This window comes from Drosophila subobscura, chromosome J (assembly GCF_008121235.1).
Source record: "Drosophila subobscura isolate 14011-0131.10 chromosome J, UCBerk_Dsub_1.0, whole genome shotgun sequence".
Lineage (NCBI taxonomy): Eukaryota > Metazoa > Arthropoda > Insecta > Diptera > Drosophilidae > Drosophila > Drosophila subobscura.
Window position 1 is genome coordinate 18,626,224 of NC_048532.1, and position 19,773 is coordinate 18,645,996.

At 45.2% G+C, this 19,773-nt stretch overlaps 1 protein-coding gene across 7 annotated transcripts in view; it reads left to right on the plus strand.

The window, feature by feature from the left end:
• The window catches only part of LOC117893117 (titin-like), a 133,749-nt gene that overhangs the window by 9,457 nt on the left and 104,519 nt on the right, over positions 1 to 19,773 (plus strand). For 2 of the 7 annotated variants that reach the window (XM_034799561.1, XM_034799562.1), the window contains exons 1-6: positions 5,326 to 6,183; positions 14,923 to 15,045; positions 15,098 to 16,405; positions 16,464 to 16,805; positions 18,650 to 18,826; positions 18,887 to 19,675. In XM_034799561.1, coding sequence (XP_034655452.1) covers positions 5,842 to 6,183; positions 14,923 to 15,045; positions 15,098 to 16,405; positions 16,464 to 16,805; positions 18,650 to 18,826; positions 18,887 to 19,675 — 3,081 coding nt within the window. In that variant the 5' untranslated portion in view covers positions 5,326 to 5,841. Of the gene's footprint in view, positions 1 to 466; positions 786 to 840; positions 6,184 to 14,922; positions 15,046 to 15,097; positions 16,406 to 16,463; positions 16,806 to 18,649; positions 18,827 to 18,886; positions 19,676 to 19,773 lie in introns of those variants that run through there. The other 5 variants (XM_034799557.1, XM_034799563.1, XM_034799558.1 and 2 more) reach the window with 5 other exon arrangements.

Consider the following 19,773-nt stretch of genomic DNA (forward strand, 5'->3'; position numbering starts at 1 on the left):
AGGATCTGGCCAATGGGGATGTCCTCAGCGGCTCCAGCCAGGAGCTCAGCAATCTCCTGGAAGCCATCAATGCGGCCAGCAGGCTCCCGGAGCTGAGCAGCGAAGATGCCGCAGAGGATGATGAGGATGAAGACGATGACGATGAGACGGCCAGCACTTCGAGTGTCAAGACAAAGATAGCCAAAGCCTCCATCGAACGTGACATAATCTTTGAGGAATCCGAAGAGGAGTCCGAAAGGGAGGAGGAACACGATGACCAGGGGCAGCCCCTCAAGAGTTTGGACAAGATCAAAGCGCTCATACGAAATGACAGCGAAACGTATCCCCAGAGCGACTACACGGACGACAACGACAACGAAACGGAGGAGCCAACGCCCTCGCACTCACGCACTGCCTCGTTGGATTCGGGAGCAGCAGCAGCACCCTCCCCCTCCCCTGATAACCAACGTCTCTCTGGTGATTTCAGTGTTGTGGCCGATGAACTACCGCTGGACAGCAGCCCCAGTCCCCTACTCCACGACAGCGGACGCACCAGCAGCGCCAGTGGCAGCGAAGTCACCGGGGAATCCACGCCAGCAGCCACTTTGAGGATTGTGCCCACGGGGAGCAATGAGCTGGCCTGCGCTGCCATCTCCCACAAGCTGGGCGCCATAGCCGAGGTGGCCGAGTCCCTGGATGCCGTCATACGGGATGTACAACAGCAGGAGCAGGCAGTTGGCGGTGGCCCTGGCATGTCCACAACGAATGGCGGCAGTGGCGCCCACAAGAAATTGGGCAGCATTGAAGTAAGGGAAAAGGATTTTCTAATAAGAGAAAAACTAATCTAATTTTGCTTTCCAGGACTGGCAATCGCGCTCCACGGAGGATGAATCCTTTGCCACTGCCTCCGAGGGCAACTTTACACCCAATTCGCACTCATCCTCCTTCCAAACGGCCTCCTACATTGGCTCCGCCAAGAACTCCTTTGATGAGGCGGACGAGTCCACGCTGAGCACCTTTGAGATACCCGAACTGCCGCCATCGCCCGTGAACATGTCCTTTGACAGCTCCGAGCTGAGTTACTTCTCCGCCCGGCAGCAGCAGACGCTCAAGAGCGAGGATCAGGATAGTGTGGTGGATGTGGCCGAGTTGCATAGTCAGAGTGTCACACCCACACCGGATGAGGAGCAGCAGCAGCACGACTATCTGCTGCCACTGCCCCTGCCCCAAGCCATCGAATCGGACAGCGAAATGGAAGGCTTTAGCCTGGCCACAGGCATCACCACAGAGCTGGGTCCACGCTCATCCACTGCCCACACGCCGGAGGTGAGTGCCACGAGGTGTGCATCCTCCGCTGCCGCTGCATCTGCTGCCTCTGCTGCCGCTTTTGATCCAGATTCCACTAACCCCAACGAACCGAAACCGCCAGCCTCCTGGAGGCGCAGTAAATACTACGAGAACATAACAAAACAAACGATCAAGGGATTCCTCTAGTACCCACAGACATCCAGCTGTCTGTCTGTCCCACCCATTAATACGCGCCATTTGCTGCCCCGAAAAATGCTTGCCATTAATTACCACAAAAATTAGTTGGCGTCTCTTATTTTTGATGATTTTTTCCTCTCTCTAAATGTATTTTTGCTCATGAGCTCAAATGCGTTTTTTCCCTTTCGTTTTTGTTTGTTTTGCATGACTTTTCCTTTTATTTTCTTGTATTTATTTATGATTTTAGTTGAATTTTAGTTTAAGGCTTTGGCAAAATTAGAGAATTCCAAAATGCTGCAACAAAAATTAAATTTACCCAAAAATTAAATGAAAATTTTGTATAATGGATGGGTATTTCACTCCAACAAGTCAAAATTGTTGCCATTATTTCCATAAATTATTAATAAACAAAACCATTTATATTTATTGATAGTTCTCTTTCCCATTTAGTCACAACAAATACAGTGCAATTAATATGAATATTTGATGAATGTTTTACCACCCACAAAAAAAAATAAAACTAATCAATTGGAATGCTTGTCAATAATAATATTTTTAGCCTCAAATTTCAGCTAATATTTAAGGGTTTTCAATAACATGTTTTGACAAGTAAGTAAAGCGGAAAATATTTATTTTGCTGAATATTTTAGTTCAGTTTTTCCTCAATGAAAAACATTAACTTGTTGTTGCATACTTGTAGGCTGTTATTCTCTGCAGAAAATTGATCTCTTCATTAACCCTTTGGCGCTCTTTCGTACTATTTTTAACCCCACATCATTAGAGATCTTTTGTCGAAGTGGGTGGCCCCCGCCTCATCGCTTTCTAAGCATTTGAGGCGGTTCCTGGGGTCTGTCCCTCAAGTGATTTCAATTATGTGAAATGCGAGCTGTCAAGAGGGGTGGCCGGCCACCGCTGTCAGAAGGGGTTACGTATCGAAAACATTTGATAAGGGGAAGAAGATTCTATTCTGGATGGGGGAGCCAGGCGCTCTGTGGCACTGTGACTGCCTCAAGTGCCTCATTAATTTCAATTAAAAAGAAATAAATAAAATTATCAAGTATGAATGTTTGTTGTGTGCTGTTTCGAGTGTGAAAGAAATCTACTTATGAAAAAGAAACGACAAGCGATCCTCTTCAGAGCGAAATCATCTACAAAAAGTGAAAGATCTTTGAGTATTTTTGGGATAATTTTCACACAATTTGATCAGATTTCGTGAGGAGAAAGACAGAATGATTTCATAAGATAATGAGGCAGCTGGCGAAAGAATCAATGATTGCTGCAGCTGTGCCACATGCAATGTGTGGCACGAACGAGCTGCAAGCTAAAGTCCAGCTTGAAGAGTCCCCTGCCGCTGCAGCAAACGCATTTTGAGATGCTCTCAAGTAGCGGAAAATACTTCAATAAAGTGGACTAGAGTGTGGGCCAAATCATAGGGAGAGAGAGGGGGCTGCCTGAATTTCTCAGAATGCGGGCGGTCGGTTGGTCCGTCATTTCAGGGCCGTTCCCGTACCCTTTCCCCCGCCTCCCCTTCTATCGTATATTATGACGCGTTGCAGTCAGGTTGTTGCGTTGCCTTTTACTCTCGCATCTTTTCTCTTCTTTTCTGTTTTGCTATATTATTAAAGTACCCAAAGCGGCACTTGAGCAGAATGTAGTTGTTGGTACCCTCTGCTTGTGAGGGTATATAAGTTGGGTGCAAAGGAATTCCCCTTACTCAGTGGAACAGCAAAGAGAAGATCCTCCTCTCACAATTGCTTCTTCCCTTTTGGCTAAAGTTCCCACAACCAAAGCAGCAATCGCCCCTCTACAGGGCACCAAAAGTACGACTCTCTCTGTATGTTTTGCGCTCCCTCTCTGCACCTTTTATGTTGGTATTGTAATTGCTGAAAAGCCGGGCGCAGGGCATTAAAAATTGAAATCATGAATTAACGACGCACCGAATGCCAAGAGCACTTGTTTATTTATGTCGCCTGCCCCTCTCCCGATCTCTTACGCTCTGCCTCTCTCACTCTCTGGCATTCTCACACCACCCAGCGCACCCAAGGCCCGAGCCGGCTTTTTCCATAAACTCAGCTTAGCGAGCGCCAAGAGAGCAAGCAACAGAGAGAGAGAGAGAGAGAGAGCAGCGCAAAGAATTATTGCAACTGAGCGAATCGGTTATAGTTCCCATCTGTTGTGGCGCTGCTCTCCATGTGCTTCTGGCGCTCAGATCCACCGTTGTGGCGCTCTCGCCTGCGATCAGGCCTGCCGCTGGGTGGCTGCTGGCAGACTGCAAAGACTTGGTCAGTCTTGGTCCGAAGTTTGCGTCGTACGGTTGTTCGGCAGGCGGCACGCGCGCGTTTTTTACTCTTCACTCCCGATGTGATCACATCATTTCCACACTTTGCGAATATAAAAACAAATCTATGTAAATTAAATTAAAGGAAATAAGCAACCCAACAACAACTAACAAGAGATTTGCGTGAAAAAAAACAACAACAATAAAAACTAAAAGACCTTTAATAAGCCATAATTTACCCAAGCATATATTGTATATTGCCATTCAAAATTCTTGGCGCTAGTTTTTTTTGTGTCGTCTCGAAAGCCACAAATTTTGTTCTAAATTTATTGTTGTTGCTGTCAGAAATCTAGTTGGTGGACGACCCTCAAAGCGTAAAATCGTCTATGCCCAAACAAATAATATGCGCAAAATAGAAATGTTGACATAGAAATGCGAAAAGCGAAATGTATTTCGAAACATTATTAAAGAAAATACATTTGCAAAATTCGTTGAAAAGCCAAACAAATTTATGCTTGGCCTAAAACTTGCCGAACAGAGACGTGATTTTGAGTCATTAGCTGATTTTGTAGATTTGGAAACGATTTGCTCTCAGGTTCCCTTCAAAATCTTTTATGCAAAGCATTGCAGTGAGTCACAAGGCGGTGAAAGATCTGAAAGTTGTGTTTTCTGGTGCCCAAAGTTCAAAAATTCTTACCCAAACTGAATCATGTATCTAAATGCTCCATAAAATGCTTCTTTTTGGACAAAAACAAAGGCACAACGCCAACAAATTGTTAGTGTAAACGTTTCAAAGTTTTCTAGCCACCAAAAACAAAAATATTTATTTATAGAATTGAGGAAAAGTACAATTAAAATAGTTTACATTACGCCCAGCGGCCAGAGCCAGGCGGCTATTAAAAATTGAGAGAAAACCAAAAAAAAAATTACCTAATCGAGGCGGCAACAGCAGCAGCAGCAGCTGGCTGCAGCCTCAGGGCAGAGTCCCCCCTCCATGGCGAATTCGTAATTTAGTCAAAAATAATATAAACCATATCTATCCAAAAGATGGAAAGCAAAGGAACAATCGGTGACGACTATGATGGTTGATTCGCTGCCAATGCAAATTGGCACATCCATCAATGCAGAATGTATCTTTTTTGACGCACATCCGTGTGCGAATTTATCTCGCGAGGAATCAATCGTATCTAGGCTAGAACAACAGCAAATTACTCAATAGTTTTACGTGTTTAAAAATAAGCACAAATCGAGCATTGTCATCAGTGGGAGAGGGAGAGAGAGCACGAGCACGAGCACTTTTGTGTTCTTTTGTGCACACGCATCAAAGGCAATTATTCTCAGGCTCAGGCTCAATATGCAAAGATCTCTCGCTATATAGTGGATCGTAGGTATATATAGCAATTGTTGTGCTGCCTGTACAATAATAAACAGACAAAACGAGAGATCTTCCCAGAGAGAGCAGAGCATGAAGTCATAGTCGTGCCGATTCGCAATTTTGCTCAAAATTTGATGCGAGTACCGGAGCTGTAGAGCCCCATAGTCAGACGATCGCCGGCGTTGATAGCGCTCGCAACGAAAGAGCAAGACACAAATCGAACAGAAGAATAAAAGGAACTACAAATAATATATGTATAATAGATATATCTACTAGCTATAACTCGAACGACAAGCAAATCCGCGAACGAAAACCCCATAACTAACCCACCAAAAAAACAAAATACCCGAACAAAACCCCAGAAAACAAAACGAAACGCGTCTCCCTCAATCTAACTCGCTCGTGTCTTTCGTGTTCCGTGTAGAGTTCAAAATGTACAACAAGCTAAAACAATAAAAAATAAACTGAAGAGAGAGAGAGAGAGAGAGCGAATCGAAACAAAACAAAAAAATAAAAGAAAGAAGCAACCGACCCAAAACGAGAAAGATTATAAACGCCCACACACAAAATACTACACGTAGCCGCTAAGCCGACAACAAGAGGAGTTCCGAGTCGAGGAGTCCCGCGTCCCCAACCATACCTCATCCCAGCCCAGACGAAGAGCCCAACAACAAGCAGCACCACCACCCGCTCTCGCTTCCATCACTAAAAACAGTTAGCCGCCATGGAACGCCGCCAAACCCTAGACTCATCGATGTCTTCGCTCTATTCGGCTGCCTCCTCGAGTCGCCAGATCCAGTCGCAGTCGCAGTCACATCTACAGCCACAGCTCCAGTCACAGCTATCACAGCAGTCACAGCAGTCCCATCCGTCCCCGTCGCAGCTAGACGCCTTCAATTATTCAGCAACAATGTCATCATCATCGCCAACTCCAAGCCAGGCCCTGTCCACAGGCACAACCACTGGCACCGCCACCGCTTCTGCCGCCCCCTCGCTGCGTGCCACAACCATTGGCACGGTTGTCGTCCGCTGTGGACCCATCCAGCTGGTGATAGCGCTCCTACAAGTGAGTTGTACTTACAGAAACAAACAGACACACACACACACACACTCGAGAAAAGGAGACCAAGAAATGGGGAATATATGTGGAGATACATATATCTAGATACGGGAGAGGTGTTTGCAGGCCAACTGGCAACAGATACGAGATAGAGAGAAAGCTCTTAAAGTGTCTCTGTGCAAAATGCAGCAAAATGCGAAAGGAGATCTGGGAGGACATCTACATAGATGTGGGGCTACCTTTCCCTTGTGGAAAATTCATAGATGAAGGCATAAATTCAGAGTCTAGATGAACTATTGACTGGCAGATATTGCTACGATTTGGTGTTCAGATTACAAATAAAAGAGTCGCAGACGTTGAGGAGTTGAGGGAGTTGATATTTCAAAGAGTATTTGCTGCAACTGTAGGGATAGAAGCTAAAGATTTTATATTTCAAATAAAATAAATAAAATTCCTCTAACAAGAGACAATTTCTGTCGCTTCTATGACAAAATGTCAGCAGTAAAAAAATTACCTAATTCGCCCAGAAGCTCTTAAAAATGCTCAGCATAAATATATTTCCACCTAAAAATACACGAAAATATGCATTATTATGTGCACCCCACAAAAGTGCAACAACTTGCCATCAAATCAATGAAAAACAAATAGAAAATGCAACCCAAAAACACCCATTAGCTGTCCATGCCTATCAGCATCGCCCAACTATCAATCAATTATCTTATCATAAACATAATTTCTCAACGATAACTAAACACCAAACAGATGTCAAATCAGAGCAGCACAATCATTCAATCATTTAATTGAAAAATATATATAATAATTACGAGCTGGGCTGTTATTTGCCATTAGCCTGTGGAATGCTCTACATAACCCCCCGCACGGCCGGCCAGCCTGCCCGCCGTAAGACAAACATTTGACTTTAACACTGAAAAATTCATGGGTGTCTAATGCCCAAAACTGGTTTACAGTTCGATGATTGTTTAAACCGGCTTCGCAGCAGTCAGGCCCAGGCAGCACAATTTCCGCGCCAATTAGCGACCCCAAACGCCGACAACGAACAACGAAAGCAAAAGTTGTGGATTGTGGATGCCAGTTATAAATATTTGAAAAACAACATTAAAAAGGTTCAAGGTTGTCTGACATCACACAGAACACACAGCCACAGAACGGATCCAAAAAGAGGGACAGAGAGAGAGACTAAAACATAGTAAACGTGACAAAAAGAAATGTATCTCTGCCACAAGACACGAAAGATACTTTCAACAATTAGGCGCAGCTGCTACCTGTCTGGAGGGATCCAAAACCACAACTCAGAGAAGAAATTGCTTTTGTTTTTGTGTCTCGAACTTGAAATTGAGAAACATTCGAAGCTGATGGAGAGGCGAAGAAGCGCTACAAGTTGCATGCCCTCCTGCACGTAACAGAAAAACAACAACAGCCAACACTCGACTCCATTCCACTCCTCCATTCAATAATTATTGGCAGCATGGGCTTTGTTTGGTTATGTTTTTTGAGATCTCCAACTCTACGGCGCCCTCTCGCCTTCTTTTCTTTCTTTTCTGTTCATTCAAGCAGCGATAGCCATTGAAATTTCTGTGTGCTCTGCACACTTTGTGCCACTTTTTTTCGCCACACAGAATTTACTATACGTACATAATGCCTTGCCGCGTCTGCCCCATGCTCGAGTGGTGCCCGAGAGTGCGCTCCATGTGTTAAACATTTCGATTTGATTTACAATTTATTTCTGCTACTTTTTGTAGCCATGGGTAATTGGCGTGGAGCGAGGGTATGATGGGTTCCAAGAGAGGTTTATGTGGCATAAAATAAGTTGATGTTTCGGCGCCCAAAAGGTAGATGCAGGAACTTCAACATTTGGGGAAAGAAGCGTTGAATTTTAGGGAATTTAAAGGGGAAGGAAAAGTGATTTAACATCCCATAATATATCCAATAACAGGGTATCCACTAGCCGCAACATCTGATAGCTCTCCCTGGCTTATGTTGTTGTTTTCTAACGCGTCTGCAAATTATGCAGAAACATTTTGTTTCCATTCTTTCAACACGTTTTTTCGACCATTTCCATGAAAATTCAAATTCAGCGACCCCAAAAAATGTAAATTTAGATCAAATTCTAAATTTCCGCTCATTCCAGGCAACATTTTTCATTGATATGTCGGCGCACAGCAGCAAAATAAACATTTTTCTTACCTGTTGGATGTGTTATTCGGGTCCCAAAACAAGCAAAAACAAGAGTCACAGAGCCATAGAGGAGAGGGACACACAGATCTGTATAAATTGGGGGGGAATATCACGCGCTCTCTCAGGTAAACAAATTAGCAGCGGAGCAGAGCCGAAAAAAAAATTAAAACTGAAAAAAGAAACAACAAAAGCGCTGGAAAATAAATACACAATATACCCCACCACACAAACAAAAGCAAACAGATGTACAACAACAAAAACAAAAAGTAACAATATCCAAAAAAAAATGAAGCACAAGTGAAACACAAAGAAACATATGAGAAAAGAATATATATTTCGATGAGCTCAGTTTCTGTTATTGTTATAAATTCCATGTGGGAGGCGGCGGTTCCTCCAGTGGTTCTTCCAGTGGGGTTATGTGGCAGGGGCAGGGGCAGGGGCTACCGGATGCGCTTGCTCGTTGAAAATTTATGTTGCTGCTGCATAGGATTAAAGAAGGAACTACTCCCCACCTCAACCCCCCTCTGAAAACTCCTTGTGTGTGTGTGCTTAAAACTATGCAAATATGTCAAAAGTTTCCTTTCATTATGGGACGGGGTAGAGGGGCTCATATTATACAGAGAATAATAACAAAGTTTCGGCTTGGTTTTCTTTGTTCAACTGCCAGACTAAAGTTTCGATATTACTCGTAAGATTTGGAATGTTAAGTGGTGTGTCGGAGAGTCTTTCAAAAAGTTTTGATCCTGCTGTGGTCCGGCAGATATTTATGAGCGCAGTTTGTGGTGAATATTTCAGTGGGGAACTTGGTCTTGAAATGTGAACTAAAAGCATGTCTTCGGTGATTTATTCTACAGCTAACAATTCTATGATGGTTGATGGAGATATTGAAAACTGACAGCGGAATTTCTACCCTCTCTAGTCTCTGCCATTCTTCGTTCCATAGTGAAAGCTCACACACGATTTCCAATTGAGTGATGGATGGGTTGAGGGTGTAGCCGGCCGTTCCGCCAAAGTAGCTTTCACTGTACGCTGCTGCCTCACAAATTCTACACAATATGTTGCACGATAATTGAGTTGTTTATAGATAATTGGAGATGTGTGGCAAGATCTCATTGAAGCATACAAAGAATGAAAAATACTACTACTCCATCCAACCCATCCATTCCGCTCATTCCGCCCATTCCTTTCCATTCCTCAATGAATTTTCTAGTCAGCAAAATGTTTTACTAGAAACTTTACTGCCTTGAGCAACATAAAAAGAACCCCATTAAATCCCTTTGCCCACATGTTGACATGATTTACATAATCCTCCTCCCCTTCTTTCCCCCTTTTTTTGATTAACAAAAATCAGTGACCAGCCCCACAGATCCACATTCATCTCTGACGCAAAAAACTCACTCGATTACAATGTTTGTTGATGCAACATCGAAAATATTTACAAGTGTTTCTTCCAAGAGACGGCGCAAATGGAATGTGGATTCTTTTTCTCCTTCTTCTTCTGCTTCTTGGCCTGGTTACAAAATTTGTTTCGTTTTATGGTTCCGCCTAATGCTGGCCAAAATGGACGCAAAGCCAATTAAATGGAGAAAAAACCTAAGCAGCAAAAAAACATCAAAGGCTTGGAGAAGATTTACATAAATGCTCTCTAAATAAATAGTTTTTCCCTGCGTGTGCCACGGCATGAGTTTTCCAGCTCCGTCCCGCCTCACACCCGAAAAAAACTTTAATTGAATCAAATGCGCGCAACTAATTTGACTCTTTGGTGGAGGCAGGAGTGAAGGCCGGAATTGGGGCGCAACAGACGACCTGCTTTTCGGGCGGACGATATGCTCTGATTTGCAATCGAAGAAAAGCCAGGCATAGCCGATGGAAAACTCTAATTGAATTTATGGCATTTTCGCATTTGTAAAAGTCGCACACAGCTTTTCACTCATAAATTGCTTAGACATATGAGCGTGTACTTATGCACGGCACTGTCCGTCCATCCGTCCGTCCGTCAGTGTGTCGTCTGTCTCCTCTGTCTGTCTGTCTCTTTGTGTAAGAGTTATGTGCTTTGGCTTTGGGCCTGGCGTGGGTGAAACGGCTGCAGCTGCGCACTGCCAAACGAAAGAGAGGCAAGGCACAAAGACAGGGAGAGAGCGAGAGCTGAGAAAGCCGTGCGGCGGCTAAAAGAAATGTTTACGACGCCTGGCAGGCATATAAATTTACGCATGGAAAAGCTTGCGCATTCCTCTCACAAAACACAAACACACAGGCACAGGCACAGTGCCGCCAAGACGTGTTCGCATGGGGCTGAGGGGCAGGCAGGACACTCCACGTCACAGGGTTGCAATCAAGTCACTGCTTTTTGTGATTTGTCACTGTGATTTATGGCCTCTTTGCTGTGAGGAGTTTATGGTGCGGGGGCGTGTCTTGGTATTTTCCCTGGAACATAAATGCGCCCACAGGAAATCTTCACAGTAAAGCACAGCCAAGGGAATGTGGAAAGCAGTGAGATTTTAGGAAGGATATTGATTACTAATTGGTCAGAAAATACTACACCAAATACTAGTACTGCAATTCCTACGATTTTATATAAATATTACCATTTGGCAGCATCAAAGTTTAGTTTAGTTTCAAATATTAATGACCTTCCATTTCAATCCTTTAAATCTGCCATCCAAAATGCATTTAAAATCATCTGAATATTCCCATTTCACGTTCAAATATTTGCAATATACCAAATGCTTAACCGAAAATCTATTAAAATCCAACCAGAGGGTACTCAAATTCCATTCCCAAAAATGTAAAAAAATTCCATCTCAATTTCTGCAACTTAAAACCATCCTCTGAGGAGCACCCAAACCATCTCTCAGTCACTGTTTATGCCAATGTAAAACACATCCAACATCCTCTCTTGATGTCGTGTCACCCGTGAATGGGGCTGTAAATCTTATCAGTAATTGAAAAATTCCAGCCCTAACCGACGTACCGAGAGCTGGAGGAGCTGGGAGCTCTGCAGCTACAGTTGGTGCTGGCCGATGGTGCCAGTGGGGAATGTCAACAATTTCCAAGCGCTAAAAAATAATGTATTCTATGCGCAGACGCAGTCGTAGCTGGCTGGATGGGGATCTCTGATCCGATTGGGGGCTCTGTACGGGAAAGACCATCTTAAGCCATGGCTTGGGGCATTCATATGTGCCGTCTGCTGTCTCTTTCGGTAGTGGTTTTAATGCACAGCTGCTACTTAGCGAAAAACTGACAAAACAGTTTGGCACGCACTGATTGATAAGCAAACGGGAAACGGGTCGGAGTCGGAGTCAAGGAGGAGGTGGATCTGCCTCCAGTGGGGCATAAATTTCGCCACAGCCAGCTGCTGTAATTACCGCGCACAGGCGAAGGCGCAGGCGCAGCGGCAGCAGCAGCAGATCTGCAGATGGAAGAGGCACAAGACACAAGACACAAGGCACACGGCACTCCGCGCAAGACACAAGGCGGTGGGGCACGTTTTTTTTGCTGAGTTAGAGACGCGAAATATATTGCATGTTTACATGAAAACTGATATTCGCCGATAAACGTTCAATGAAAGTCGCGCTGCGCTCTCTGTGTGCAGCGCCAGAGACGACTCCACCTCCTACTGCTAGTTCGTGGCCAACAATTTGTAAAAACAATTATAGAAATTATCTCGTTTTTTTCTCTTTAGTTTTTTGTTGCGAATTAAATTGAAATTTAAATTGCATCGCCCATAATCGCGAGAGTGGCCTGGGAAAGTGCGACCTACAAAAAGGCCCAAAAAAACCGAACCGAGTCCCGAGTGAAATTCGTTGTACCAAGTTTATTACGATATATATTTATAGAACTCAAAAGTCTGACATCACTTGTTAAAGCACACAAATGCCAGGCCACACCATGCCGTGCGATGCGTCGCGAATGTGATGGATGATGACGCGCCGATGATGATGATCTGAGAACGAAGCGAAAAGGCCAGCACTAACCTTTTGTTAATAGAACATCAACAGCAGCAGCACAAGCACAGCACACTACATTTATGTGTTGCTTTGTGTTGTGCTTTGTTTTATGACAAAATCAAGTCGGGGCGGGCTTTAATGGAACGCGCGTCAGAGCGTGAGGAGCAGCAGTGCGGGTGCAGGGGGAAAAGTAAATACTCGAAATACATTTGCATATTCTCTGCTCGTATTTGTACAATACATTAATGCTGCCACGATGAGTATTTGCTCACACACACACACACACACACGACACATGCAAATGTTGATGTTAATAGGAACTTTTATTAGTTTTTGGCCTGATATTTGTAGAGACTTTTTATGTGCAGACATTTCACTCTATAAACAGACAGACAGGCAGGGAGACAAACATTTGATTTATGTCACTTTAATGAGCCATGTATTCAATCATGTATTCAATTAGCTTTTACCTTTAATCGAGAGCATAAAAACGGTTCGCTCTTGCCACCAAAAAACAGACAGACAGAGAGACACTCATTTGCGTGCTGTGTGTTCAGTTGTTCATTTGCTCATTTATTTTTTGATGAACACTCATTTCATTTGCACACAAAAATGTATGCAAATATTGGGTCAAGGTTCGGTTGTTGAACTCTAAACTCTGAATTGGAAATTAATTACAAATTTATTTCACTTTTGCTCTTAAACGGAGATTTGATTTGTGCCTGCAAAATGATTAAATGCGATTTTGGGGAATGTAAAATGCATTCTTAGCAGACCCTACGGATAATCCTCCAAAAGCTAACCCAAAATATCTACAGAAAACATTTCCGAATGCTGTGAATGGCTTGCAAAATATTAAGATGCATCTAAAATCCATAATTAAGTAGTTTTTCCCACACAAACAGAAGAAGAATCCTGCTACACGGGCACAATTTTCCTTTGCCTCTAGATCCGGCGCATAAATCCTGAAAAATCAAGCCAACGCCTTCGCATAAATTGCAATTCCCCAATTAAATCAACGATCGGATCGGGCGGCCACTCACGGATTACGTGTGGCCCGGACGGCCAATGGTTTGGGGGGTCGAGCGGGCAGGGCAGGTTCGTAATGAAAGAGCGGCGGCGGCGGCGGCATTGTGGGGCATTTGCGGCGCTCCATAAAAATGCGCAATGATTTCATACAAAACGATAAGAACGAGGCTGAGCCGAGAGGGAGTGCGAAAGAGGGGCAGTGGCAGAACGAAGGTAATTTCATATCGGAATCGTGTTCCATCCGCTGCCACAAAGTATTAATTTAAAAGCCAAAAACGTGTTTGGAGTTAAGCGCCTCTGAAAGTGGACGACAGACCTTCTGCCTCCTCCGCCTCCTTCTGGCCCCCCCGCTTGATCTTGTTCCCCGCTTGAACTTATTCCCCGCCCGATTGAGCGAAGTTTGTTGTTAGAGACCCGCTGCTGTGGGGCATTATATCATCGACGAAAGTCTCTGCTACTTCCGCCTCATACTTGGAGAATTGCACAAGTGCCCGCCTGTGTGTCTTCCCTCAAAATGTCTTCGAAAATGCAGTCTTAACGGCACGGTGCGTGCACACTTGAAATATGATTCAAATTCAGATTCACCGGGGCACGGAACAGGCGCCTGCCATATGCATAATGCTTTACGAGTAATGCATAAAAGTAGATATAAAGACGTCTCGTTATGGCCGGGCTGTTTACTGTACGTCGTGATGTCATGCCATTTATGGTTCATATTTCAGTTAGACGTCTGTACCCCACTTTTTAGCTTTAATTTATTCAAAGTTTATAGGAAAATTATCATTTTGCATATTGAAAACTCACTCACGTAGCATTGAGTCAGTGACTTCAGCGACAGAATGATCTATGATCTGATTGGCGCAGCATTTATTTTAATCGTTTGTTGATTGATTGTCGCTCATTTAGATCATTAAAACCAATGGCAGACCCTTGGGACAGAGACACAAAGTATCTTAAATTGTTAATCGATTTAGGGGGAAAAAACTATAAAAATGTTCACCCACGCAAGCGGCTTTCACTGGCTGGAAAATGCCAAAAACTGGAAGCCGAGACAGCAGCAGTGGAAGCAAAGTTCTGTATCTTTTGCTGCTGGCTGCTGTGGCATGTGGCACTTTCCAGCGCTTTGTGTGCTCTGTTCTGGTCTCTGTGCCATGTATCGACACATGCTCATCCCAACAGGAAAAACCTAACGGATGCCATTACCATAAACAGCCAATGTTGACCTTCATTGCAATCAAACAGAACACAAGAAGAAAGAGGGAGAGAGAGAGAGACTGCCAGTGCCACGAGTGTTGGTGGTTCCTGACCAAAATTAGAAGCTGCTGTGCAGCATTGTCGATTATGCTCCTAAGCAGGTTTTTGGCGACAAGTTTTCATGAATGAGAAATGCAGAGACACACACGAGAGCTGCTGCTGGCTGGGAGACCAGGAACAGAGTCCCAGAACGTGACTCAAAAACAGAGCGAACAGAAAATTCCTTGAGCAGAAACTAGTGGGAGCAAAACTCAGCTAAAACTCACCTACATCTCGCAGTTTTCTACATCATTTCATCATCTTCTACAACCCTTTGCAGAGTCCCGAGAAGATCTACATAAAAGTCGTCGAGCTGGAGCCAAAGATCACATCGCTGGGCGACAATCTCGAGGAGTCGGTGCGCATGCAAAGGGAGCACGATGAAACGCTCCGAAATCTACAGGTAAGCCGCAGATAAACCTTCGAGAATCCCCAACTTAAAACCTCCTCTTTAGAGCCTGCCTGGACCCATGGATGAGTTTGTGCAGAAGGCGGACAAATTGCTGGCCAGCAAAAGGATCAGCTCGGAGCTAGTCAATGCCATGGCGGACACATTGAACATCATCTGGCAGGACATATTGAACCTGCTGCAGGATCGGCAACACATTCTGCTGCTGTGCACACAGTTCCATGACAAAATGACACAGTGCTTCCGGCGCATGGACCAGCTGGAGATGGCCTGCAGCGAGACGTTGCAGCCGTTGGAAGTGCCACGCGTGCAGGAGTTCCTCAACAGATTCAAGCAGCTGCGGATCGACATGCTCACGGGTGTAATGGCTGCCCTGAAGGACGGCAATGAGTTGCTCTCGCAGCTGGAGGAGCTGGAAAAGCTGGAGACACTCGACACACGACCCGAGCACATCAAGCGGGATGCCACGAGGGCCGTGCACCAAGTGCAACAGTGGCTGGAGGCGCTGCACGATCGAAGGAACGACCTAGAGCTCGCTTGGCAGACGCGCAAGACACAAATGGAGCAGTGCCTGGCCCTGGGGCTGCTCGGACGAGAGCTCATCGATCTGGAGGCGGCGCTGCAAAAGGCGCGGATGGAGCTCAACACAATGTACAGCCTGGGCGAGTGCGAGCACACGGCGAATGAGATGTTGGCCCGCTACAGAGAGTGGAAACAGCAGGCGCTGCTGCTGCGCGATCGTGCACTGAAGATCACGCGAGCCAAGGAGAAGGTCCAGTCGGCGGGCATCTTCGCGGGCGATGAGGCATGTGCCCGTGCCTATGCGGTGCTCAGTGGCTGCACCGAGCACCTGGATCTCGTGGATCAGCGGGAGCACTGGCTGCACCAGTCACGGGAGTTCTTTGCCAAGGCCGAGCACACGCTGAGCGTTCTGGAGAAGCTCGAACTGGAGCTGGCGAGCGTTAAGCTGCCGCCGAACTCCCCCGAGAGCTATGCCATGTTCGCCAAAGTGGAGCGCGATGTGCGCAGCTTCACCGAGGAGCCACTGCGTCTCGGCTATGGCATTCTCGACGAGGTGGGACGCACTCAGCCCGAGACGCAGGGCGTGAAGCGGGTCCTCGATGAGTTGGAGAATCGCAAGGCCTACATCGAGGGCATCTGTGCGCACAGCAGCGAGGATCAGCAGAAGGTGCAGCGTGCCCTCAGCGAGTTCCTCACACAACACAACGAACTGCTCGCCTGGCTGCGTGCCTCTGGGCAATTGCATCTGCAACAGAGCGTGGACATGGGTCGGAATTTGCAACAATCGAAGCAGTTTCTGCTGCAGCATCACGAACTAATGCAGGATTTGGAGGTAAGTAAAGCAAAACTCAACACAAACTGTACTCAAAGTAACGCTAAACCCTTTCCAGATCAAAGGAGAACTCATCAATCTACTCCTGGAGTCCATCAAAGTCCATTTGGAGTCGCTGAGTCCGCAGCAGCGCTACGATGTCGACTCCAAGGCCGAATCCCTGCACAAACACTGGATCGAACTCAAGGATCTGGTGCTGAAACGCGTCGATCATGTCTCCCTGCTGATTGAATTCTTTGAGCAGGCCAACGAGCTCTCTAGTCAGCTGGATCACATGCAGCGGCAGCTCCAGCAAACCCCAGACGAGCACAAGTTGCAGTTCCTCCAGGCCACCTGGTCCAACATTATTCTCACCTTCAGCGAACTCAAGTCGCGGGGACAGCGATTCATCAACTTGAAAGTCGGTATCCGAACAGGGCAAAGGGGGAGCATCTCTTAGTTTTAAGATTGTCATTTTTGGAATTCTCTAAGAGCTTTGCCGCAATTTTTGCATGTTTCGCTTTGCCGCCAGCACCTCTGCTATGTGTTGCCCCATTCTAACCGCTGGATTGCAGCTGCTGACAGCTGCCACATTTGCACGCTGCAAAGCAAAGACACAATAGCTGTGTTGGCATAAATATATAACTGCAAAGACTAAAGGCCGCTTGGCTATGTGACAAGCTTGGAGTTGAACTCCACAAAGAACTGTCGAAGGAGATAATTAGATGTTAGTTTTCTATGGAAAACATAACTTGAATCATTGAGAAAAAAGGAGTTGCACTAGGAGAGATCTTCAAGAGGGTTTTCCTTATAATTTTAGAGAGTATTTCACCTTCAAATTCTACTGGAGTAAGCTCTAGATCATTTGAAAGATCATTTGGTGAATATTTCTTGAGTGTTTCTTACTTGAATTTCCTTTGAAAAAAGCTGAATATTGCTTGCAGAGATAATTGCAGTCTTCGAATCGCAAATCTAAAGTCAAGAATATATTCTAGAGGAAATTGCATTGATTCAGATTCCAAGATTTCTCATCTCTAAAGATCAACGCTTCTCAAAAAAAAGTCTAATAATTTCTCTATGAACTAAACAAGGACTTTTCAATCAATTTACTTGCGAAGTGGCTAAAGTTCGACTGCATAAGAGGCAACAAAATCTTCTATGGTGTATTTGTATTGAGTATTTAAATTAAAGAAAACTTCCAGACTTCAAAGTTGCATTGTATCATCGAATAAGTGCTCAAATTTCACTTCCTCCAAAGGAAAAACCTACAAATTCAGTGCAGGAACCTGCAGATAGAGTTCTCAGCGTATTGCTACATCGATTTCCATGTTAAATAGCTGTAGATAAACTGCAGTTGTCATGAAACTATGAAAGAGCATTCAAACTATCAACGTAGATCTACAGAGATGCTCCAGAATATAAGCAGCAAATAAATTGCAGAACAGCACAATGTCCCGCCATAGAGTTTACCCCTCAAGCATTTCTATTGAAAAGACCCAAGTAATCTGCACTCCAGAGAGTTTTCTTCTCCAAAATAGTCTTAGAACTCCGAAAGAGTATTCCGATTTCAATTTCCATGCATCCTTTGGCTTCTCGTGAGCCCATAAATTATCAACAATATGATTTGGTTGGCCATAAACATCTATTCGAAACGACAACGTCGTCATTTTGCCACAACATCAGCCAGCAGCACTCCATACACACTCGTACATACATATGTGCGATCAGTACATAAAACAGGGAAGAAAACGAAAAAGAGAAGAACCCAAACAGCCGCAAAAGAAAAATTTTGAAATTAGAAAATTTTGCTGCTGCTGCTGCTGCTTTCGGCTGTATTTCGAGTTTTCCCTCTGTTTCTCTGTTTCTGGTTCGAGTTTTCCCTCCTCGAGTTGAGTCCATAAATAAAAGCAAAGCAATTTGCGCGCTGCCAGGGCTATAGATAGGTCTTTGGTGTCGTCTCTGGTCTTCTGGCATGGCCTGGACTCTCGCCACGTCTTGGCACTCCTCGACTCGGATTTGGATTGGCTGCTGGTTGCTGGGTGATGTTGTGGCCAGAACGCACCAGACCCTGGCCAAAGGCAGATGCGTTGTGCCACGCGTCGTTGTAATTTTTCTTAGAAAAACAGAACAACTTTGCGACACTTGACGTAGAAGCAGAAACTAAAGAACCAAAATAAAATAAGGAAAAACTAATTCTCAATTTATTTTGTGTCTATTTTTGGTGCTGCACACACACACACACACACTCAACGCACACATATACAGATTGTGGATCCATATCTTGAGGCAAAATCCTCATCAAAGGCAGTGGAAGAGACGCTGAACGGTTTCAGTAAGCGGCAGTGCGACGTGACGAGCAGTTTGGAGAATTGGACAACGAACATACAAGAGAAGCGCGAAGTTGAATATCTGCTAGAGAAAGTCATGAGTGATAATGAGGAGGTACAGTACGAGACATTAAAAAAGCCACAAAATAACTGTAAATAAAATATCTCTTTCCAGACGGTTGCCAAGAGCACCCAAGTGGACACCCAGTTGTATCCAGTTTTTGGCACCCCCTCGCTGGACACCAAGCAACTGCTCGCGGGCATACGCGAGAAGCTCAATTTTGTCACGCAGGACATTGAGCGGGCACAGGAGGAGATCCAGCATCGCATACAAACGACACTGAGCATCCAGACCAAGGATCAGCAGTCGCTGGCCAAGATCGAGCAGGTGATTAATAATTTGCGCATGCTGAAGGCACGTTTGGATGGCATCAAGTACGACTATCGTACGCTCATCGAGAGCGTGCTGCTCTTCCTGGAGAACATTGCGCAGCTGCGGCGGGAGATCGATGAGTACTTTGCGAGGCAGCAGCAGCAGCAGCCGCAGCAGCAACACCCAGCCACATCTTCGGGTGGCATTGCTGTGGAGCGGAGCATTGCGGAGCATGAGAAATTCCGCGATCATTGCATGGATAAATTTAGATCGTTAATCACACAATCCGAACTGCTGATCGATCGTGTGCGCGTACTGGAGCCGCCGGGTGCACGCGAAATCGACACCGATCGCATTTTGAAGTTGTTGGAGAATCTACGCATTCACTTCGAGACGCAGTGCAGTGCGAGAATGTCGTCGCTCGAGCGCCTCGAGAAGATTGAACAGTTTCGCAACGATCTGGAGGATATTGATCGCAGTTTGGACAGCGTTAGCAAGCAGCTGCACGACATCAATGGCCAGAGTGTCGATAGTTTGGCGGCGGCAAAGACCACATCGCTGGCATTTGAGTATTTTGAACGTACCATTGAGGTGAGTGAACTTTCCCCAGCCCCGCTAGAGGTGTGTTGTGTGTCTGTCCGCTGTTGAGGTGGGTTATGTTTATAGATTTAGCGTGAAAAGAAACAAAC